The following is a 25,930-nucleotide window of genomic DNA, read 5'->3' as shown; positions in this document are numbered from 1 at the left end:
TGGAAAATCACAGGACAACAGTTAAAACAGTATCAGGACGAACAATTCACAAATCTCTAATAAAAACCTAATTAAATTTCCAGGTAAAATGGACCTCTACAAACTTCTTATTCTCCTCAATACTACTACTACCTCTTCCTCAGACGTTCGAATTCTAGACTACAGCAAATCCCAACTAGTAACAATAGACAATGGACAAGCGAAAATACAAGACGGAACATTTAGACTTATTCACCTCATCGACTTAGAAAAATACGAACAATTTTTGACAGAGACATATGAAGAGATAAATAACCAAATCCCTAACGATCACTTCCTATATCCCCTCCTCAAACATGAAACCATTCAAACCCTTGAAATCCTAAATGCACTTAAACCCTCTAACATCAATTATAAAACTAGAAGATCCATTGATATATTGGGAACGGCATGGAAATACATAGCTGGATCTCCCGACCACGAAGATTTAAACATAATAACCAATAATTTAAATAATCTAAACGAAAATAATAATGTGCAAGTAGTAATTAATAACCTATTTGAAAAAAGAATAAATAACATAACTAATATAGTTAATAGAATGATAAACACTATTAGAAAAGAGGAAAATGTTGTAACGGAAATCATAATAAATTTGCAAAATAGAATTAGGTTAATTAAGGAAGAATTAATAAATATAAAATATGTCATCCAATGGGCAAAAGAAAATATATTGAACTCTGTAATACTAAGCAAAGAAGAAATAGAATTGTCAATCAACAAGATGAAAAAGGAAAAAATACCATTTAAAAGTGCCGAAGAAGCACTAGAAATATCACAAATAAATGTACTAAGTAAAGGAATGAAAATTTTATACATGGTTAAAATACCGCTGACACTGAAAGAAATATTTAGAAGAATTATCATACGACCTGTATTGCTAAACCGGTTCGAAGGCGAAGTGCAAACTGATAAAGTATCTCAACCAATCAATGGAACGCATGTGATAATATTTAACAATGCAACAATAAAAATAAACGGCCAAACATTCGAAAATGTTGAAGCAAGACCAATTGAAACCATTCCCGCAATACTACAGCCAACTCCATTAGAAAAAGACCACATTGAATTACTCTCCCTAGAAGCTTTAAAAGACCTGCACATCAAAAACACGCATCAAATCAATTCTATTAAAAAAGCGACACTCTCTGTCGGAAGTTTCACAACGGCAGCATTCCTAATAATCATAATACTTATTTTCTTCCTAAGGAAACGATCCGTGGAAATACGATATGTAGAAGAAGAAATAGCAAAGCCAGTACAATCCATTACGAATCAAGAAGTTAGCCAGTCAAGTCAAGAAAATCATATTCCAACATATGTGAGTTTTAACAATTTGCCATTCTACTAATGATCGAGGACGCTCACACTTAAAGGGGGAAGAGTTAAGGCAACCGCTTACCAAGTTGACCCTTACCAACGGCCTGCACGCGCAACTTCATTAAATGCTTCATCATCGGTTTAATTGTAACAAACAACAGTCAGCAATAAGCACAGTAAACAACAGTCAGCAACGATCGCAGTAAACAACCATCAGCAATAGTTCGATTTTGGGCAATAACAAAAAATAGGGCACACATGCAAATGCAACGTGACGTATGGCCAAAGATAGGTGTAATTTTAAGTTAAGACATTCATTGTAATTATTCTTAAGTTGAATCACAACCAATAAATATGAAAGCGGACACAAGTCCGCTACCTTTTTAAAAATATAAAACGTACTATAAAACGTTAATTTATATCTTCTTCCCATTTTGTACCTTCAAGCCAACTATTGTTGGAGCAAGCCATCCTAATGGGTCGAACAGTTTAACGATTGGCGATAAGATCGCTCTTTTTGTTAAATTCCTTCACTCAACTTGCTTCGAATTCCTGGAAATCTTTGTTGAGTAGATATTGTTTAGGAATATCTTTTAGAATTAGCTCGCAATTGGCTGTGCAATTGGTAGTGGGAATCCGGCTGATTGCAAGACTTGCGATATTTGATCTCTGATTGCTGATTGGATGCAGTGTCCACCAGCAAGAATATCATCCACATACATATAATCTTTGAGTATTGTGGATGCAATTGGAAAGACGTTTTCGACGTCCTTTGAAAATTGTAAAAGCGTCCATATTGCGAGATAGGGAGCGCAGTTTACCCCAAATGTCACAGTTTTCAGTTCATAAAGGCCTTTGGGATTTTCAGGGCTAGTACGGCATACAATGCGCTGATATTTTGTTTAGTTGGGATGTACCAAAATTTGTCGGTAAATTTTCTCAATATCGCTGTTGAAGACGTATTTGTATAGTCTACCGCGAAGAATGAGAAACGAGGCGTGTCTCGTTCCGGAAGAACTGAGAGCAGGTTCTTTTAAGAGATGGTCCTAGAGAGATGTTTGAAGGAAATTCCGTTTAAATGGTAGTGGGACAGTATATTTGCCTGTATTATCCCTTGTGATTGTATTTCTATATAATTCCTCGCAGTATTGATCGTCTTGATTTAGAAGTTTGTTTTTGGGGAGTTCTTCGAGCTCCCAGGAGGCGGATAGTTGTTTATCCAATGATACGCCACTGTAAAAAGAGACGATTCTGTTTGTTTGCTCTTGAGCATCTGCATGGCCTGTAAGAATCCAGCCGAAAACAGTTTCTTGTGCTAGGAGTGTACCAAGCACATTCTTCTGCAATCCGTTCAGGATGATTTGAGGGTAAATGTCCCCTCCGAGAACTAGATCCCCTTGCTCATTTACAAAGAATCTTTCATCTGCCAACTCGAGACCTGGGAATGATTGCTTTGTCACCGCACTGATCTAGCACGTCGGAAGATTCCCTGTTAGTTCAGGCAGGACAAGGACCGTTGCGTTCAAAGAGAATAATGGGTCAATTAGGGACCGCTACTCTATTGAATAAGATTCTTTGACCTGTGCAGAGAATGCGTTAGTAATACCGGAAACTTGAGCGCGAATTTTCTTGAATGGCACGTTAATTCGACGTTCGGTGATGAACGAGTACTCAGAACCAGAGTCAATTAGGGCTCTAGCCGAAAAATTGGTACTATCTATATATTAATACGCTAACAAATTTCCATACAATCAATTGACAGGCGGTTTCGCATAGTTAGCATACGTAAAATCATATAAAAGTGATATGATTCGATTCGTATGGATCAGCCGCAGTGCATAGGCCTATTTTTGTTAACAAATATTCCTCTATTTGTTTATAATTAATAGAAAAAGTTTTTTGTAAATCCAACAATCTCTCCAAATATCGATATTTACATTCTTGCACAAAAGCACGCCATCTTTGGACCAATTATGTAAGTGCTCTAAGGCACAAACTTACATAAGCGTACACGCTACACGGTGAAAGATTAAAACATGGTTTCCCATTGTTGCCACTTACCTATAATAGCCTCTACCAAAATTCTAAAAAATTCTTCCAAAATAATTTGTAGCGTACCCAAAAATCTTAAATAGAATTAATTTTTAACCGGCCCAATTTTTGTGGCAAATTTCACTTACACGTAAATAGATAGCTCTTTGTTTAACAAATTCTTTGTTTTCTATTTTAGTTGTTTTCAAAAAAACATGAAATCACAAATTATGAGTTAACTTTTGTTGAAACTAACTAAATTTATTTATAACAATTGATGGCAAATTTGCCCGAAAATATTTTTACATTTATTTTATTTCCTATTTTATTTTATTATATATTCTCTTATTTCAAATTGGTTTATTATTATTTAAATGCAACTTGACTGAATCGGGAAGTTTCACGTTGTATATTAAACGAAACAAAAAACACGTCCCAAAAACGTTTTTGATTTTAGGTCAAAGCGGCAACCGGCATCATAGCGGCCGTATTGCATAGGCAGTATATTACCAACTATATATTTATTATTAGGCTAACTTTGTTGGATTATATATCCATTAATCGGATGCTTAGATCCCATAACCCTAATTTCTTTATGTCGCTTAAAGTTATGAAATAAATTTTATTTTAGTAAATATGTTTGCGTGAATAACTTCAATGTTTTTGTTTGTTTTTCTTTTCTTTCTAATTTATTCTGCTTTGTTATATCTTAGTATTATATTGTTCACAGACGATATTTTATGGTAGATATAGTCATATATATTCATGAAATGGAGTGTTTACAAAATTAATACAAACTAATTACGTACATAGATCTCAATGGGAATCCAAACATTAAATATCCGAACAGTAGGATCTTCATATTTTCACAATGATCACATTAAAACCCGAAAAAAAGTATAAATGCACTTATTGCGTTTTTATATGGAACTGTTTGTTCACTTCACTTAATTTTTTCGCAATTTAAGTACTTTATTTTTTTTTTTCTTTAATAAAAATTTTTTTTAGTAAACTCTGCCTTCTTTCTCATTACATAACTTTTTTATATTTTTACTTTATTTTTTTATGAAGGTATCCTCTATTATACTCGAAATTTTTGTTTTGTGTCACACTTACATATTAGATATGTATTTATACAAAATTAAACGGGTGGCGTGAAATAGGCTAAATTCCTTTAGCACATTTCTTGGTTTTTAACTAAAAGTTCGTGTTTTTTGAATTATGACACTATTGAAGTAAATGGGCGATATATGTATATGGGTGATATAGGCCTGCTGGTGAACCGAGCTCCCAAAACTAACTTCGGTAGCGCGCCAACGGGGACCTCACGGATGGTGTACAAAAACCTATTTTTCAATTCAATTTCAAGTAATTTCACCATAATTCTATGTAATTTCATTTGATTTTACATAATTTTTATATTTTTGTTTAAGGAGCTCCACACCAAAACGTTATAATTACATGTGAAAAGTTTGTAGAAGATTTAAGCAAATACAATCAAAAATAACAAAGTCTTACATCAAATTCAAAATTTTAAAGAAAAAGTTAAGTAAGTTAGACCAGTTTGGATATTGTATAAACACTGTGGATATTGTATAAACACTGTCTAGGCATTCACTGGCCCACGTTTTGGCCTATATCTCGAGACCCTAGTCACCCAGTGGTATGAAAATTACCCTCTGCTAAAGCACTCATCCACAGCTTTCGTTTGATATCCATATTCTATAAACATATTCTAGGGGTACCCGGGACCACGTTTTGGCCTATATCTCGAGACCCTAGTCACCCAGGGGTATGAAAATTACCCTCTAATAAAGCACTCATCAACAGCTTTCATTTCATATCCACATTCTATAAACACATTCTAGGGGTACCCGGGTCCAAGTTTTGGCCTATATCTCGAGACCCTAGTCACCCAGGGGTATGAAAATTACCCTCAACTAAAGCACTCATGAACAGCTTTCATTTGATATCAATATTCTATAAACACATTCTAGGGGTACCCGGGTCCACTTTTTGGCCTATAGCTCGAGAAGCTAGTCACCCAGGGGTATGAAAATTACCCTCTACTAAAGCACTCATCAACAGCTTTCATTTGATATCCATATTCTATACACATATTCTAGGAGTACCTACCCAGGTCCACGTTTTGGCATTTATCTCGAGACCCGAGTCACCCAGGGGTATGAATATTACCCTCTACTAAAGCACTCATCAACAGCTTTTATTTGATATCCATGTTCTATAAACACGCTCAATGGGTACCCGGGTCCACTTTTTGGCCTATATCTCGAGACCCTAGTCACCCGACGGGTATGAAAATTACCCTCTACTAAAGCACTCATCAACAGCTTTCATTTGATATCCATATTCTATAAACACACTCTGGGCGTACCCGGGGCACGTTTTGCTCTATATCTCGAGACCCTAGTCACCCAGGGGTATGAAAATTACTCTCAACTAAAGCACTCATCAACAGCTTTCATTTGATATCCATATTCTATAAACACACTCTAGGGATACCCGGGTCCACGTTTTGGCCTATATCTCGAGACCCTAGCACCCAGTCACCTATCCCATATTTCAAGTTAGATCAAATTACACGCGGGGTGCAAAACAAATTCAAAATCGGTTCAGGAGTTTAGGAGTCCATTGGCCTCAATTGCGTGACACGTGTTTTTTATATCTTAAGATAGTATATCTATTATTAATAGTATATATATTTATTTATTACATATCTATATTTACGTAACCAAAGTTGTGCTTGAGTTTTAAGCTAGAAATATCTGGTTCGTTTACCACTGTACTGATTATAGAAATTTGTTTATTAGTAAACAGGTGTGTAAATGTTCATACATAATGGTACATGTTAATATTTTAATAAGATTAATATGGTAGGGATTTTTGTTTCCCATATACATACGTATCAGTGGCGGATCTACGGAGGGGGATTCGGGTTCACACCACTCCGCAAGTATGATTTTAACCTTTTGACAGCAGAAAATGTGCGTTCTGGTGTTGCTGTCGAATCTGGTGGAACGGCTAATATGCGCAATATTTTATTTACATGTTCGAAAGCATTTGGATTCACCATTTGAAAAAACAAGATAAATAAGAAATATAGCATACAAATTTTGTAGGTAATCATCAAAATTGTACCCACATCAAGTGCATCAAACACGTTTTTAAAATTCTGACCATCGACTCGCCTTCTCCACAATTTGACTTCCTTTTCAAACTCGGGCTTGGAACAATTCACAACACTTTCATAAAATTCATGCAGCTTAGTGCATTTTTCAGCGTTGTATTCATTTTTGGGGAACAAAACGCCGAAATTTTCGAAAATTAGGTGGTGTTTCATGTAACGGCTCTTGATATGAGTTACGAATGCATCAAGGAATGGAATATAGAATGCGATTCTATAATAATCTTCGACGCTCTCAGTATCAACGTTGCATCTATTTAATTGATGTTTACTGATGCGTGGTTTCTTGTGTAGCGCATTATGTAGCTTATCCAACCCAATTGTCAACCTCACCTACCCGTGGCGAATCCTGTTTCATTGACAGAGGCTTTGGCGACCCCGAACTCCTGACGGATCAAGGGGTGGGAGGGCGGTATGGCCTAGAAGGTTTCATGTGGTCATAACGAATCGTTTCTCGAGATGGTCGGGCTGGTGCCTTTATTGTGCTTGTTACCGGAACGTACCGAATATGCATCCGGCAAAGGACCGTCAACATCGATAACACTCCCCAAGGCATTCGGGGTGTGCCCTTATCGCTACAACAACAACAGCAACGTTTGGAATTGCACGCTAGAAATAGCAGCTTTAAACTGAGAAGCTTGTGCTGAAGTTTTGTCGTTTTTCCCTTCTGCTATCTCTTCAAAGGCTTCGAGTATTGCTGGCTGAAGTTCAATGTAAGTGGATACCGCTTCATGACATCACACACACACATCTTGTTGGGCAGACGCTTTGTAATTTTTGTCTTCGACTTTATTTTATACCCAGCTGTACTTGTACACACGGTATTATAACTTTGATTGGATAACGGTTGGTTGTACAGGTATAAAGGAATCGAGATAGATATAGACCTCCATATATCAAAATCATCGGTGTAAAAAAAATTTGATTGAGCCATGTCCGTCCGTCCGTCCGTTCATTAACACGTTAACTTGAGTAAATGTTGAGATATCTTCGCCAAATTTGGTACACGAGCTTATCTGGACCCAGAATAGATTAGTATTGAAAATGAGCAAAATCGGATGATAACAACGTCCACTTTTTATATATATAACACTTTGGAAAACACATAAAACCTGATTATTTAGTAAATAATACACCTGGAATGTTGAAATTTGAGTGTGGACTCACATTGAGACTTTTTATATAAATTTGAAAAAAATGTTTAAAATGGGCGTGGCACAATTTTACAAATATTATTAATCATAAATCAAAAATCGTTAAACCTATCGTAACAAAAATCGGTAGAGAGGTTGCCTTTACTATAAGGAATGATTTGAAGGAAAATTAACGAAATCGGTTAAGGACCACGCCCACTTTTATATAAAAGATTTTTAAAAAGGTCGTGGACGAATAAAATAAGCTATATCTTTGCAAAAAAGCTTTATATCAATGGTATTTCATTTCCCAAGTGGATTTATAACAATAAATAGGAAAAACTTCAAATTTTAAAAAATGGGCCTGCCACCGCCCCTTTTATGACTAAGCAATTTTCTATGTTTCGGGAGCCATTACTCGAAGAAAAATTAGTTCAGAATAGAACCTGTAACACTATTAAGCACACAAAACAAACAACAACAGCATTTCAAGTGTACAGCTGGGTATGTAATGTTCGGTTTCACCCGAACTTAGACTTCCTTACTTGTTGCATAATCGAAATTTTTTTCTGGAGAACGTTTTGCATTTTTGGCCATAGGTAAAAATCAAAATAAATGCACCCTGCCTATATCATGTTACAATCAAATATACGACATAAAATAATGAAGTAATACATACTTATGAAATACATACATACTTATGTACATATAAACAACGCGATGCAAGATATAAAAGGATACTGCTGGTTAAAATTTATTGTTAACGACATTTCCAAGCACGGCATTTAAAGAAAGACAAAGGACATATACATAATCGATTAAAAAACCCACAACTAAAAACCGAAGGAAAAGTTTGCCTGAATATGTCCATCTATGTATATTCAAATGTACGTCTTAGAATTACCTACACGTATGTACGTATGGTTGTAGGACTGTGATCAGTCAGTAACAGTAGTTAGCTCAGTCAGTAGCAGGTAGAATACACGAGTATGTACACATAAAAGTATCGCAAAAACCAAACAATTTAAAAGAAACGAATTTCACACGCAAGCAAGAATACTCAGCCAATTCAAGCATCAACAAAACCAAATAAAAAACAAGTAAGGAAGGCTAAGTTCGGGTGTAACCGAACATTACATACTCAGCTGAGAGCTTTGGAGACAAAATATGGGAAAATTAGCATGTAGGAAAATAAACCTAGGGTAACCCTGGAATGTGTTTCTGTGACATGGGTATCAAATGGAAGGTATTAAAGAGTATTTTAAAAGGGAGTGGGCCATAGTTCTATAGGTGGTAGCCATTTCGGGATATCGCCCTAAAGGTGGACAAGGGGTGACTCTAGAATGCTTTTGTACGATTCGGGTATCAAATGAAAGGTGTTAATGAGTATTTTAAAAGGGAGTGGGCCTTAGTTCTATATGTGGACGCCTTTTCGAGATACCGCCATAAAGGTGGACCAGGGGTGACTCTAGAATGCGTTTGTACGATATTGGTATCAAATGAAAGGTGTTAATGAGTATTTTAAAAGGGAGTGGGCCTTAGTTCTATAGGTGGACGCCATTTCGATATATCGCCATAAAGGTGGACCAGGGGTGACTCTAGAATGCGTTTGTACGATATGGGTATCAAATGAAAGGTGTTAATGAGTATTTTAAAAGGGAGTGGGCCTTAGTTCTATAGGTGGACGCCATTTCGGGATATAGCCATAAGGTGGACCAGGGGTGATTCTAGAATTTGTTTGTACGATATGGGTATCAAATGAAAGGTCTTAATGAGTATTTTAAAAGGGAGTGGGCCTTAGTTCTGTAGGTGGACGGCTTTTACGAGGTATCGCCATAAAGGGTAACTCTAGAATGTGTTTGTACGATATGGGTATCAAATGAAAGGTGTTAATGAGTATTTTAAAAGGGAGTGGGCCTTAGTTCTATAGGTGGACGCCTTAAAGGTGGACCAGGGGTGACTCTAGGATCCGTTTGTACGATATCGGTATCAAATTAAAGGTATTAGTCAGGGTTTTAAAAGGGAGTGGCCCTTAGTTGTATATGTGAAGGCCTTTTCGAGATATTTTCCAGATAATTTATTTATATATGTAATACCACGAACAGTATTCCTGCCAAGATTCCAAGGGCTTTTGATTTCGCCATGCAAAACTTTTTCATTTTCTTCTACTTAATATGGTAAGTGTCACACCCATTTTACAAAGCTTTTTCCAAAGTTATATTTTGCGTCAATAAACCAGTCCAATTACCATGTTTCATCCCTATTCTCATATTTCGTATAGAATTATGGCATTGTTTCATTTTTCGTAATTTTCGATATCGAAAAAGTAGGCGTGGTTATAGTCGGATTTCTGCCATTCTTTAAACCACGATATAGTGAGTTCAGATAAGCACGTGAACTAAGTTTAATAAAGATATATCGATTTTTGCTCAAGTTATCGTGTTAACGGCCGAACGGAAGGACAGAGGATCGACTGAGTATAAAAACTGGGCGTGGCTTCAACCGATTTAAACCATTTTCACAGAAAACAGTTAACGTCATAGAATCTATGTCCCTACCAAATTTCACAATGATTGGTCAATTTTTGTTCGATTTATGGCATTAAAAGTATTCTAGACAAATTAAATGAAAAAGGGCGGAGCGACGCCGATTTTGAAATTTTCTTTTATTTTTGTATTTCGTTGCACCATATCATTACTTGAGTTGAATGTTGACATAATTTACTTATATATTGCAAAGATATTAAATTTTTTTTTAAATTTGACTTTTAAAAATTTTTTTTTTAAAAAGTGGTCGTGTTCGTCATCCGATTTTGCTAATTTCTATTTGGCTCACATATAGTAATAGGAGTAACGTTCCTACCAAATTTCATCATGATATCTTCAACGACTTCCAAATTACAGCTTGCAAAACTTTTAAATTACCTGCTTTTAAAAGTGGGCGGTGCCACGCCCATTGTCCAAAATTTTACTACTTTTCTTTTTTGCGTCATAAGGTGAACCCACCTACCAAGTTTCATCGCTTTACCCGTCTTTGGTAATGAATTATCGCACTTTTTCGGTTTTTCGAAATTTTCGATATCGAAAAAGTGGGCGTGGTTGTAGTCTGATTTCGTTCATTCTAAATGGCGATCTGAGATGAGTGCCCAGGAACCAACATACCAAATTTCATCAAGATACCTCAAAATTTACTCAAGTTATCGTGTTAACGGACAGACGGACGGACGGACATGGCTCAATCAAATTTTTTTCGATACTGATGATTTTGATTTATGGAAGTCTATATCTATCTCGATTCCTTTATACCTGTACTACCAACCGTTATCCAATCAAAGTTAATATACTCTGTGAGCTCTGCTCAACTGAGTATAACAAGTAAAGGTGTCTAAGTTCGGGTGTTACCGAATATTATATACTCAACGTGAGCTTCAATTGCACATTTCATTTCAAATAAATTAATTTTCTACATAACACGTGGCACCTCCAGTTTAGAAAAAAATGTCTCCCCATTTCCTCTTACAATAAAACCTGATAAGTGAAATATCATTGATTCAAAACTATTTTTTGCTAAGTTATAGCTTATTATTCTAGCCTGCGACCCTTTTAAATTTTTTTTATATCTAAGTTGCCGTGGTCTTTAACCGTTCCCGTCTATTTTTACAAGAAATATTTTCTACTATAGGGAAAATTTGTGTACCCAATTTTATTACGATCCGTTAATTTTTCTTCGAGTTATGGCTCCCGAAACATAGAAAATTGCTTTGTCATAAAAGGGGCGGTGCCACGCCTATTTTTTAAAATTTGGAGTTTTTCCTAATTACTGTTATAATTCAATTTAAAAAGTAAAATTCTATTGATACAAAGCTCTTTTTGCTAAGACATAGCTTATTATTTTCCTCTACAAATCTTTTATATACAAGTGGGCGTGGTCTTTACCCGATCTCGTCCATTTTTTCTAGAAAATTTCCTGCTATAGGGAAAATCTGTGTACCCAATTTTATTACGATCCGTTAATTTTTCTTCGAGTTATAGCTCCCGAAACATAGAAAATTGCTTAGTCATAAAAGGAGCGGTGACACGCCTATTTTTTAAATTTGAAGTTTTTCCTATTTATTGTTATAAATCCACTTTGGAAATGAAATACCATTGATATGAAGATCTTTTTGCAAATATATAGCTTATTTTATTCGTCCACGACATTTAAAAAAAAATTTTATTTAAAAGTGGGCGTGGTCCATAACCGATTTCGTTAATTTTTCTTCAAAGCATTCCTTAAAGTAAAGGCAAACTCTCTACCGTATTTTGTTACGATAGGTTTAACGATTTTTGATGTATGATTAATAAAATTTGTAAAATTGATTTTATCACAAGTGCGCGGTGCCACTCCCATTTTAAAGAAAATTTTTATCGAGAGTCTCAATATCAGTCCACACGTCAAATTTCAACATTTTAGGTGCATTATTTACTAAATAATCAGGTTTCATCGCTTTATCCGTCTTTGGTAATGAATTATCGCACTTTTTCGGTTTTTCGAAATTTTCGATATCGAAAAAGTGGGCGTGGTTGTAGTCTGATTTCGTTCATTTTAAATAGCGATCTGAGATGAGTGCCCAGGAACCAATATACCAAATTTCATCAAGATACCTCAAAATTTACTCAAGTTATCGTGTTAACGGGCAGACGGACGGACATGGCTCAATCAAATTTTTTTCGATACTGATGATTTTGATTTATGGAAGTCTATATCTATCTCGATTCCTTTATACCTGTACTACCAACCGTTATCCAATCAAAGTTAATATACTCTGTGAGCTCTGCTCAACTGAGTATAACAAGTAAAGGTGTCTAAGTTCGGGTGTAACCGAACATTATATACTCAACGTGAGCTTCAATTGCACATTTCATTTCAGATAAATTACTTTTCTACATAACACGTGGCACCGCCAGTTTAGAAAAAAATGTCTCCCCATTTCCTCTTACAATAAAACCTGATAAGTGAAATATCATTGATTCAAAACTATTTTTTGCTAAGTTATAGCTTATTATTCTAGCCTGCGACCCTTTTAAATTTTTTTATATCTAAGTTGCCGTGGTCTTTAACCGTTCCCGTCTATTTTTACAAGAAATATTTTCTACTATAGGGAAAATTTGTGTACCCAATTTTATTACGATCCGTTAATTTTTCTTCGAGTTATGGCTCCCGAAACATAGAATATTGCTTTGTTATAAAAGGGGCGGTGCCACGCCTATTTTTTAAAATTTGGAGTTTTTCCTAATTACTGTTATAATTCAATTTAAAAAGTAAAATTCTATTGATACAAATCTCTTTTTGCTAAGACATAGCTTACTATTTTTCTCTACAAATCTTTTATATAAAAGTGGGCGTGGTCTTTAACCGATCTCGTCCATTTTTTCTAGAAATATTTCATTCTATAGGGAAAATCTGTGTACCCAATTTTATTACGATCCGTTAATTTTTCTTCGAGTTATAGCTCCCGAAACATAGAAAATTGCTTAGTCATAAGAGGGGCGGTGACACGCCAATTTTTTAAATTTGAAGTTTTTCCTATTTATTGTTATAAATCCACTTGGGAAATGAAATACCATTGATATGAAGATCTTTTTGCAAATATATAGCTTATTTTATTCGTCCACGACATTTAAAAAATTTTTTTATTTAAAAGTGGGCGTGGTCCATAGCCGGTTTCGTTAATTTTTCTTCAAAGCATTCCTTAAAGTAAAGGCAAATTCTCTACCATATTTTGTTACGATAGGTTTAACGATTTTTAATGTATGATTAATAAAATTTGTAAAATTGATTTTATCACAAGTGCGCGGTGCCACTCCCATTTTAAAGAAAATTTTTAAAATTTTTATCGAGAGTCTCAATATCAGTCCACACGTCAAATTTCAACATTTTAGGTGCATTATTTACTAAATAATCAGGTTTTTTGTATGTTTCCAAAATGTTATATATATAAAAAGTGGGCGTGGTTATCATTTGATTGCGCTCATTTTCAATACCAATCTATTCTGGTATTTTAAAAGGGAGTGGGCCTTAGTTCTCTAGGTGTACGCCATAAAGGTGGACCAGGGGTGACTCTAGGATGCGTTTGTACGATATCGGTATCAAATTAAAGGTATTAGTCAGGGTTTTAAAAGGGAGTGGCCCTTAGTTTTATATGTGAAGGCCTTTTCGAGATATTTTCCAGATAATTTATTTATATATGTAATACCAAGAACAGTATTCCTGCCAAGATTCCAAGGGCTTTTGATTTCGCCATGCAAAACTTTTTCATTTTCTTCTACTTAATATGGTAGGTGTCACACCCATTTTACAAAGCTTTTTCCAAAGTTATATTTTGCGTCAATAAACCAGTCCAATTACCATGTTTGGTATAGAATTATGGCATTTTTTTCATTTTTCGTAATTTTCGATATCGAAAAAGTAGGCGTCGTCATTGTCGGATTTCTGCCATTCTTTATACCACGATAAAGTGAGTTCAGATAAGCACGTGAACTAAGTTTAATAAAGATATATCGATTTTTGCTCAAGTTATCGTGTTAACGGCCGAACGGAAGGACATACGATCGACTGAGTATAAAAACTGGGCGTGGCTTCAACCAATTTCAACCATTTTCACAGAAAACAGTTAGCCTGCGACCCTTTTAAATTTTTTTATATCTAAGTTGCCGTGGTCTCTAACCGTTCCCGTCTATTTTTACAAGAAATATTTTCTACTATAGGGAAAATTTGTGTACCCAATTTTATTACGATCCGTTAATTTTTCTTCGAGTTATGGCTCCCGAAACATAGAATATTACTTTGTTATAAAAGGGGCGGTGCCACGCCTATTTTTTAAAATTTGGAGTTTTTCCTAATTACTGTTATAATTCAATTTAAAAAGTAAAATTCTATTGATACAAATCTCTTTTTGCTAAGACATAGCTTACTATTTTTCTCTACAAATCTTTTATATAAAAGTGGGCGTGGTCTTTAACCGATCTCGTCCATTTTTTCTAGAAATATTTCATTCTATAGGGAAAATCTGTGTACCCAATTTTATTACGATCCGTTAATTTTTCTTCGAGTTATAGCTCCCGAAACATAGAAAATTGCTTAGTCATAAGAGGGGCGGTGACACGCCAATTTTTTAAATTTGAAGTTTTTCCTATTTATTGTTATAAATCAACTTGGGAAATGAAATACCATTGATATGAAGATCTTTTTGCAAATATATAGCTTATTTTATTCGTCCACGACATTTAAAAAATTTTTTTATTTAAAAGTGGGCGTGGTCCATAGCCGGTTTCGTTAATTTTTCTTCAAAGCATTCCTTAAAGTAAAGGCAAACTCTCTACCATATTTTGTTACGATAGGTTTAACGATTTTTAATGTATGATTAATAAAATTTGTAAAATTGATTTTATCACAAGTGCGCGGTGCCACTCCCATTTTAAAGAAAATTTTTAAAATTTTTATCGAGAGTCTCAATATCAGTCCACACGTCAAATTTCAACATTTTAGGTGCATTATTTACTAAATAATCAGGTTTTTTGTATGTTTCCAAAATGTTATATATATAAAAAGTGGGCGTGGTTATCATTTGATTGCGCTCATTTTCAATACCAATCTATTCTGGTATTTTAAAAGGGAGTGGGCCTTAGTTCTCTAGGTGTACGCCATAAAGGTGGACCAGGGGTGACTCTAGGATGCGTTTGTACGATATCGGTATCAAATTAAAGGTATTAGTCAGGGTTTTAAAAGGGAGTGGCCCTTAGTTTTATATGTGAAGGCCTTTTCGAGATATTTTCCAGATAATTTATTTATATATGTAATACCAAGAACAGTATTCCTGCCAAGATTCCAAGGGCTTTTGATTTCGCCATGCAAAACTTTTTCATTTTCTTCTACTTAATATGGTAGGTGTCACACCCATTTTACAAAGCTTTTTCCAAAGTTATATTTTGCGTCAATAAACCAGTCCAATTACCATGTTTCATCCCTATTCTCATATTTGGTATAGAATTATGGCATTTTTTTCATTTTTCGTAATTTTCGATATCGAAAAAGTAGGCGTCGTCATTGTCGGATTTCTGCCATTCTTTATACCACGATAAAGTGAGTTCAGATAAGCACGTGAACTAAGTTTAATAAAGATATATCGATTTTTGCTCAAGTTATCGTGTTAACGGCCGAACGGAAGGACATACGATCGACTGAGTATAAAAACTGGGCCTGGCTTCAACCAATTTCAACCATTTTCACAGAAAACAGTTATCGTCATAGAATCTATGTCCCTACCAAATTTCACAATGATTGGTAAATTTTTGTTCGACTTATGGCATTAAAAGTATTCTAGACAAATTAAATGAAAAAGGGCGGAGCGACGCCGATTTTGAAATTTTCTTTTATTTTTTTATTTCGTTGCACCATATCATTACTTGAGTTGAATGTTGACATAATTTACTTATATACTGCAAAGATATTAAATTTTTTTTTTAAATTTGACTTTTAAAAAATTTTTTTTTAAAAAGTGGTCGTGTTCGTCATCCGATTTTGCTAATTTCTATTTGACTCACATATAGTAATAGGAGTAACGTTCCTACCAAATTTCATCATGATATCTTCAACGACTTCCAAATTACAGCTTGCAAAGCTTTTAAATTACCTGCTTTTAAAAGTGGGCGGTGCCACGCCCATTGTCCAAAATTTTACTACTTTTCTTTTTTGCGTCATAAGGTGAACCCACCTACCAAGTTTCATCGCTTTATCCGTATTTGGTAATGAATTATCGCACTTTTTCGGTTTTTCAAAATTTTCGATATCGAAAAAGTGGGCGTGGTTGTAGTCTGATTTCGTTCATTTTAAATAGCAATCTGAGATGAGTGCCCAGGGACCAACATACCAAATTTCATCAAGATACCTCAAAATTTACTCAAGTTATCGTGTTAACGGACAGACGGAAGGACGGACGGACATGGCTCAATCAAATTTTTTTCGATACTGATGATTTTGATTTATGGAAGTCTATATCTATCTCGATTCCTTTATACGTGTACTACCAACCGCTATCCAATCAAAGTTAATATACTCTGTGAGCTCTGCTCAACTGAGTATAACAAGTAAAGGTGTCTAAGTTCGGGTGTAACCGAACATTATATACTCAACGTGAGCTTCAATTGTACATTTCATTTCAGATAAATTACTTTTCTACATAACACGTGGCACCGCCAGTTTAGAAAAAAATGTCTCCCCATTTCCTCTTATAATAAAACCTGATAAGTGAAATATCATTGATTCAAAACTATTTTTTGCTAAGTTATAGCTTATTATTCTAGCCTGCGACCCTTTTAAATTTTTTTATATCTAAGTTGCCGTGGTCTTTAACCGTTCCCGTCTATTTTTACAAGAAATATTTTCTACTATAGGGAAAATTTGTGTACCCAATTTTATTACGATCCGTTAATTTTTCTTCGAGTTATGGCTCCCGAAACATAGAAAATTGCTTTGTCATAAAAGGGGCGGTGCCACGCCTATTTTTTAAAATTTGGAGTTTTTCCTAATTACTGTTATAATTCTATTTAAAAAGTAAAATTCTATTGATACAAAGCTCTTTTTGCTAAGACATAGCTTATTATTTTCCTCTACAAATCTTTTGTATAAAAGTGGGCGTGGTCTTTAACCGATCTCGTCCATTTTTCTAGAAATATTTCCTGCTATAGGGAAAATCTGTGTACCCAATTTTATTACGATCCGTTAATTTTCCTTCGAGTTATAGCTCCCGAAACATAGAAAATTTCTTAGTCATAAAAGGGGCGGTGACACGCCTATTTTTTAAATTTGAAGTTTTTCCTATTTATTGTTATAAATCCACTTGGGAAATGAAATACCATTGATATGAAGATCTTTTTGCAAATATATAGCTTATTTTATTCGTCCACGACATTTAAAAAATTTTTTATTTAAAAGTGGGCGTGGTCCATAACCGATTTCGTTAATTTTTCTTCAAAGCATTCCTTAAAGTAAAGGCAAACTCTCTACCGTATTTTGTTACGATAGGTTTAACGATTTTTAATGTATGATTAATAAAATTTGTAAAATTGATTTTATCACAAGTGCGCGGTGCCACTCCCATTTTAAAGAAAATTTTTAAAATTTTTAACGAGAGTCTCAATATCAGTCCACACGTCAAATTTCAACATTTTAGGTGCATTATTTACTAAATAATCAGGTTTTTTGTATGTTTCCAAAATGTTATATATATAAAAAGTGGGCGTGGTTATCATTTGATTGCGCTCATTTTCAATACCAATCTATTCTGGTATTTTAAAAGGGAGTGGGCCTTAGTTCTATAGGTGGACGCCATAAAGGTGGACCAGGGGTGACTCTAGGATGCGTTTGTACGATATCGGTATCAAATTAAAGGTATTAGTCAGGGCTTTAAAAGGGAGTGGCCCTTAGTTGTATATGTGAAGGCCTTTTCGAGATATTTTCCAGATAATTTATTTATATATGTAATACCACGAACAGTATTCCTGCCAAGATTCCAAGGGCTTTTGATTTCGCCATGCAAAACTTTTTTATTTTCTTCTACTTAATATGGTAGGTGTCACACCCATTTTACAAAGCTTTTTCCAAAGTTATATTTTGCGTCAATAAACCAGTCCAATTACCATGTTTCATCCCTATTCTCATATTTGGTATAGAATTATGGCATTTACTCAAGTTATTATGAAAATTTACTCAAGTTATCGTGTTAACGGACAGACGGGCGGACGGACGGACGGACGGACATGGCTCAATCAAATTTTTTTCGATACTGATGATTTTGATTTATGGAAGTCTATATCTATCTCGATTCCTTTATACCTGTACTACCAACCGTTATCCAATCAAAGTTAATATACTCTGTGAGCTCTGATCAACTGAGAATAACAATTAAAGGTGTCTAAGTTCGGGTGTAACCGAACATTATATACTCAACGTGAGCTTCAATTGTACATTTCATTTCAGATAAATTACTTTTCTACATAACACGTGGCACCGCCAGTTTAGAAAAAAATGTCTCCCCATTTCCTCTTATAATAAAACCTGATAAGTGAAATATAATTGATTCAAAACTATTTTTTGCTAAGTTATAGCTTATTATTCTAGCCTGCGACCCTTTTAAATTTTTTTTATATCTAAATTGCCGTGGTCTTTAACCGTTCCCGTCTATTTTTACAAGAAATATTTTCTACTATAGGAAAAATTTGTGTACCCAATTTTATTACGATACGTTAATTTTTCTTCGAGTTATGGCTCCCGAAACATAGAAAATTGCTTTGTCATAAAAGGGGCGGTGCCACGCCTATTTTTTTAAATTTGGAGTTTTTCCTAATTACTGTTATGTAGCATGAATACTTGTATATACATGTACTGTGTTACACTTTTTGGGTTTATATTTAAAGCAGAAAGCTTTGTTTCAAATAATCAATAATGAAGATAACTTTTTCCAAAATATTTGTATGTTTATGTTTATGTAAAATATTTAAATGTATGTCATTACGTATATTTTCAATTTATAAAATATTTATGTTTTGTATGAATGTTTTCGAAAGGGCATACACTTGTTGAACTCGTTACATATTTTTGAAAGGGAAATAAGTGTACGTGACTCGTTGAAAAAAATATGTAAACGAGTTGTACTTTTGAATTTGAAAAAATGAAAACTGAAAAAATCAGAATAAAATTTACTATTGAATTGAACGGTCGTAGTTTAAATTATATCGGCATCCTACATTTCAGAAGTAGGCACGCACAATTTTTTTTTCAAATAATTTTTGTGATGGCGATTTGTGATATTAAATCCTTAATTTTCAAGAGGACTTTTAAGTAGGAATAAAAAATAAAAAGATATAAACGAATGTCCTACGAGAAGAGATCAAGAAATATTGTAAAAGATTACAATATGGAACGAATGTGGCATATATTTAATGCAGCTTCTGCGAAAAAGTTGAAATTTTGAAGAAAAAGGATAACGAGTTGTGTTGAAAAGGAGACTTGAAGAAAAGAAATTGGTGAAATTGGTGGTATTTTACTGTTAATGGAGGTGGAGAATTCATATAGCGGCAAAGACTGAAAACAATATATTGGAGGATAAGGAAAACAAGAATTGGTGGTAGTTAAACAGTAACAGCAGTGGAGAGCTGCAATAGCGGGTAAACTGAAAATAATATATTTAAAAAAATCAAATTGGTGTAATGGAGAACGGTATTGGAAGTAAACCCGGCAATATTTAAAGCAACGAAAGAGCGAGAGCGGAAAACCAAAATATTTTAAAACAAAGAAAACCGTAAATAGCTGATAATTAGTAACTAGAGAAAGGAGAGAAATGGTAACGAAGACGTAATATTTAATTTAAAAAAAAAAAAAAAAAAAAACGCCATAAGCTAAACATTTTTTTTTTTTGTTTTTGTTATTATTTTGATTATTTTTGTTACTTTCATTGTTGATTATTTTAACGAGGTTGCCTTCATGGAGAATACAATTTGTGTAAAAGACTATACAGTCACTCAATTGCGTGAGTGGCTTAGGCAATTGAAATTACCTACATCAGGGTCCAAGGCTATCCTTGCTTCGCGAATCAATGAAGTACCTTTTGATCAGCGTGGAGTTTGCCCTATTGACGCTGAATCAGATGATTTTGTGGAAGAGGAAGGTTTGAATTTATTATCTAAGCCACAAGTAAATGACACACATACTGGTTCTTGTGATGCAGCAGGAGTTGAATTGTTGGGTGTTCAGAGGGAAGTTGACTTATTGAGGCGAGAAAAAGAGTTACTTGAAAAGGAAAATTAATTTTTAAAGCAAATCTCAAGTTTTGATGTCTGTAGGGATACAGGAATACCGAATCATGTATCAGATACTGTAAAAATGAGTTACGAAAATTTAAGAGGATTAGTACCGGATTATGATGGTAGTGGTGACGTAGATACATGGGTGATGCAGATAGAAAGTATCAAAAGCATATATAGTGTTAACGAAAACACCATGAGGTTGTTGCTATTAGGCAAATTAAAGGGCAAAGCTCAGCAATGGCTACATTCAAAGCCAAATTTTGTAGCTGAAAGTTTTATGCAACTGGTAGAGGAGTTGAAAGTAATGTTTGGTACTACTTATAGTAAATTGATTTTACGCAAGAAATTCGAAAAACGTAAATGGAAGCAAACAGAAAGTTTTGCAGAATATTATAATGATAAAATTATGTTAGCAAACCCGTTGAATTTGGAAGAAGAAGAATTAATTGAGTATCTCATAGATGGTATAATGGACGAGCAGTTACGTATTCAGGCATATTTGCAGTGTTATAATTGTAAAGCACAGTTGCTGCAGGCATTTTCAAAAGTTAAACAACGAGAAGTTGTAGGAAAATTTTTTAACTCAACTTCTACAAGTAAAGCAAATATAAGATGTTACAATTGTAACTCAATGGGTCACTATGCTTCAGAGTGCCGAAAGCCAAAGATAGAGAAGGGAGCTTGTTATGATTGCGGAAGCAAAGCTCATCGGATCAATGAATGCCCAGATCGTAATAAGACAGTACATCATGTAGAGGGAGATGAATATGTAAGATCTTTTTCGTTCATAGTTAGACATTTTGGTAATTTTTATTTTTCTTTAGATTGCCTGATAGATTCCGGAAGTCCAATTAGTTTCATTCGGAAGTCTAACATTCCCAGTGGAGTTGATGTTAGTTTATTTTTAAATAGTAATTCTGAATTTTATGGATTAAATAAAACAAGAGTTCAAACTTATGGAAAGCTTTTGTGTTCTATTTTGTTGGATGAAGAGGAGTTTAATATAACTCTTTTTGTGGTTGCTGATAGCACAATGGGATATGATGCAGTATTGGGTAGAGATTTTTTGAAAATTGGAGGGTTTAAAATTTTAAGGGAAAAACGTGAAGTTAAAATAAATTTTCAGAATAACGCGGTATTAGGAGTTATAAATAAAAATGATAAAATATGTGCTGATAATTGTAAAGATGATATTTGTGATATTAGTATAAATTATAATGGGAAGAATAATGATAATTTGTCGAAGAATTTTAGTAGTGAAGGTGTAAAAAAATGGTGTCTAATTTTGAACAGAAAAATAATAATGAAGTTTTGTTTGATACAGTATTGTTGGCAATTTCTCCAAATGATAATGATGATATAAATCTTAAGGTGGGAGATGATGTTAAATTTACGGATCAAACAAAACTTATTGGTTTATTAAAAAATATTATGTGAGTTGGCCTCGACCGATGGAACCAAAGGTGAAATGTCTAATGAAATTGGCGTTAAGTAGTATTAAGCTGTTTAGTTGTTCACCTCGACGTTTGTCTTACAGTGAAAAAAATGAGCTACAGAAATTATTAGACGATTATTTAGAGCAAAATATTATCAGGCCAAGTGAGTCTGAGTTTGCGTCACCTATAGTATTGGTCCGAAAGAAAACTGGGGATCTAAGGATGTGTGTTGACTTTAGGACAATTAATAAAGTGACAGCTAAGGATAATTATCCAATACCTTTGATTGATGATTTACTTGATAGGTTGGTAAATAAAAAGATTTTTACAAAGTTAGATTTAAAAAATGGATTTTTCCATGTTTATATGGATCCAGATTCAATTAAGTTTACGTCGTTTGTTACTCCACTTGGACATTTCGAATTTTTAAGAATGCCTTTTGGGTTAAGGAATGCTCCGTCAACATTTCAAAGATTTGTAAACAAAGTCTTTGCAGATATGATCAAACAGGGTAAGGTTATTATATATTTGGATGATATCATGATAGCTACAGAAACTATAGAAGAACAATTAGAAATTTTATCGGAAGTTTTTCGAAATCTTGTTGAAAATAATTTGATGCTTAGGTTAGATAAGTGTGAATTTTTAGCAAGTCAAGTAAAGTATCTAGGATATACTATTACAAAGGATGGTATACGAGCAGACAATAAAGGATTAGAAGCAATCAAAAATTTTCCAATTCCAACAAAGTTACAATCTGTACAGAGTTTTCTTGGACTATGTTCGTATTTCCGCAGGTTTGTTAAAGATTTTTCTTTGCTTGCAAAACCATTGTATGATTAAACAAGAAAAGATAAGAAGTTTCAGTTTGAAGAAAATGAGTTGTTATGTTTTGAAAATCTCAAAGAAAATTTGTTGGCGTCGCCTATTTTAGCTTTGTATGATCCTAATGATGAGACAGAGTTGCATTGTGATGCAAGTAGTGTAGGTTTCGGAGCGATTTTATTGCAGCGGAAAAAAGACGGGAAACTGCATCCAGTATTTTATTTTTCTAAACGAACAAGGGAGGCTGAATCAAAATATCATAGTTTTGAACTTGAAACTCTTGCAATCATTTATGCTCTTAAAAGATTTAGAGTTTATTTGCAAGGTTTGAAATTCAAAATAGTTACAGATTGTAATTCGTTAGCGTTAACTTTGAATAAAAAAGAATTAAATCCAAGGATAGCAAGGTGTCTAATGCCCACTTCAAAATTATGATTATGTACTGGAGCATCGTTCTGGAAGTCGCATGCAACATGTAGATGCATTAAGTCGTTGCAATAATATTTTAGTAATAGAAACAAATACGTTTGAAGATAATATGATTATTTGCCAAAATAATGACCAGAAAATAAAGGAGTTGCGTAATTTTTTAGAGAAAAAAGAGCATAACTTATACGAAATGCGTAACGGTGTAGTTTATAGAAAAAATCAAAATGGTTCGGTTTTATTTTATGTTCCAGAAAATATGGAAAATCATGTGTTATTTAAATATCATAACGATATGGGGCATTTGGGTATAGATAAAACAATGGATGTTATTTCGAAAAGTTATTGGTTTCCTCAAATGAAACAAAAAGTTATTATTCATATTCAAAATTGTTTGCAGTGTATAACGTTCTCAGCTAAACATGGTCGCGAAGAGGGATATTTACATAGTATTCCTAAAGGGAGTATACCTTTTGAAATAGTACATATAGATCATTTCGGTCCAGTATATAATTCAAGACTAGTAAAACATTTGTTAGTTGTGGTAGATGCCTTTACAAAGTTTGTAAAATTATATCCAACGAAAACAACCAACACCAAAGAAGTTATTTCTGCTTTAAAATTTTATTTTCGATCGTATAGTCGTCCTAAAACGATTGTGTCTGATAGGGGTAGTTTTTTTTACTTCTGGTGAGTTTTCTAATTTTTTGAAGGAGGAGAATGTTAATCATGTTAAGATAGCTACAGGCTCGCCACAAGCAAACGGTCAAGTTGACAGGATAAATAGAAGTTTAGGTCCGATGATTGCAAAATTGTCTAGTTCGGATAAAAATGTTTACTGGGATAATGTTATAGAAACTGTAGAATTTGCGTTAAATAATACATTACATAGGACTATAAAAGAATATCCTAGTGTAATGTTGTTTGGGGTTAAACAACGAGGCAATGTGTTAGATGTTTTCAAGGAGAATTTAATTGAGTTGGAACAAATTCAAGAGCCAAGATCTCTTTGTGTTATTTAGAAATAGTGCTGCAGCAAATGAAAAAAAGTTGCAAAAGTATAATGAAGAATATGTGAATAGTAAGAGAAAAGCTCCAACTATATTTCGAGAAGGAGACTACGTAATGCTTAAAAACTTTGATTCTAGTGTCGGTGTACATAAAAAACTTATTCCGAAATTTAAAGGACCATATATGATAGATAAAGTACTTAAAAATGATCGTTATGTAGTGAAAGATGTTGAAGGTTTTCAACAGTCTAGAATACCTTATGTTGGGGTGTGGGCAATCAGTAATATGCGTCCGTGGTTTTCGGGGAATGAGAAAAATTGGGGTAAGACAGAAGATCAGGAGATCTAAGATATTTTATTTAATTTTGATAGATTGAATTGGAGATCAGGTGATCTCAATTGTCAGGATGGTCGAATTGTAGCATGAATACTTGTATATACATGTACTGTGTTACACTTTTTGGGTTTATATTTAAAGCAGAAAGCTTTGTTTCAAATAATCAATAATGAAGATAAATTTTTCCAAAATATTTGTATGTTTATGTTTATGTAAAATATTTAAATGTATGTCATTACGTATATTTTCAATTTATAAAATATTTATGTTTTGTATGAATGTTTTCGAAAGGGCATACACTTGTTGAACTCGTTACATATTTTTGAAAGGGAAATAAGTGTACGTGACTCGTTGAAAAAAATATGTAAACGAGTTATACTTTTGAATTTGAAAAAATGAAAACTGAAAAAATCAGAATAAAATTTACTATTGAATTGAACGGTCGTAGTTTAAATTATATCGGCATCCTACAGTTATAATTCAATTTAAAAAGTAAAATTCTATTGATACAAAGCTCTTTTTGCTAAGACATAGCTTATTATTTTCCTCTACAAATCTTTTGTATAAAAGTGGGCGTGGTCTTTAACCGATCTCGTCCATTTTTTCTAGAAATATTTCCTGCTATAAGGAAAATCTGTGTACCCAATTTTATTACGATCCGTTAATTTTTCTTCGAGTTATAGCTCCCGAAACATAGAAAATTGCTTAGTCATAAAAGGGGCGGTGACACGCCTATTTTTTAAATTTGAAGTTTTTCCTATTTATTGTAATAAATCCACTTGGGAAATGAAATACCATTGATATGAAGATCTTTTTGCAAATATATAGCTTATTTTATTCGTCCACGACATTTAAAAAAAATTTTATTTAAAAGTGGGCGTGGTCCATAACCGATTTCGTTAATTTTTCTTCAAAGCATTCCTTAAAGTAAAGGCAAACTCTCTACCGTATTTTTTTACGATAGGTTTAACGATTTTTAATGTATGATTAATAAAATTTGTAAAATTGATTTTATCACAAGTGCGCGGTGCCACTCCCATTTTAAAGAAAATTTTTAAAATTTTTATCGAGAGTCTCAATATCAGTCCAACGTCAAATTTCAACATTTTAGGTGCATTATTTACTAAATACTCAGATTTTTTGTATGTTTCCAAAATGTTATATATATATAAAGTGGGCGTGGTTATAATTTGATTGCGCTCATTTTCAATACCAATCTATTCTGGTATTTTAAAAGGGAGTGGGCCTTAGTTCTATAGGTGGACGCCATAAAGGTGGACCAGGGGTGACTCTAGGATGCGTTTGTACGATATCGGTATCAAATTA

General features: G+C 33.7%; 2 protein-coding genes across 25 annotated transcripts in view; both read left to right on the top strand.

The window, feature by feature from the left end:
* LOC137236879 (protein eva-1) overlaps positions 1-25,930 on the top strand; it is a 3,007,131-nt gene that overhangs the window by 1,288,230 nt on the left and 1,692,971 nt on the right. The window lies entirely within an intron of this gene.
* On the top strand, positions 20,733-21,524 carry LOC137239113 (uncharacterized). Its single transcript, XM_067764052.1, has 2 exons — positions 20,733-21,339; positions 21,395-21,524. The coding sequence occupies exons 1-2, from the start codon at positions 20,764-20,766 to the stop codon at positions 21,401-21,403; spliced, it is 585 nt and encodes a 194-aa protein (XP_067620153.1). The 5' UTR covers positions 20,733-20,763; the 3' UTR covers positions 21,404-21,524.

The sequence above is a fragment of the Eurosta solidaginis genome, chromosome 1 (genome assembly GCF_040869045.1).
Source record: "Eurosta solidaginis isolate ZX-2024a chromosome 1, ASM4086904v1, whole genome shotgun sequence".
Lineage (NCBI taxonomy): Eukaryota > Metazoa > Arthropoda > Insecta > Diptera > Tephritidae > Eurosta > Eurosta solidaginis.
Note: the sequence above shows the minus strand (reverse complement) of the source record. Positions and strands in the feature narration are given on the sequence as shown.

What these genes read in the sequence shown, in the direction of transcription:
- LOC137239113 (XM_067764052.1), top strand. Translation starts at nt 20,764, where the DNA reads ATGAGGTTGTTGCTATTAGGCAAATTAAAGGGCAAAGCTCAGCAATGG.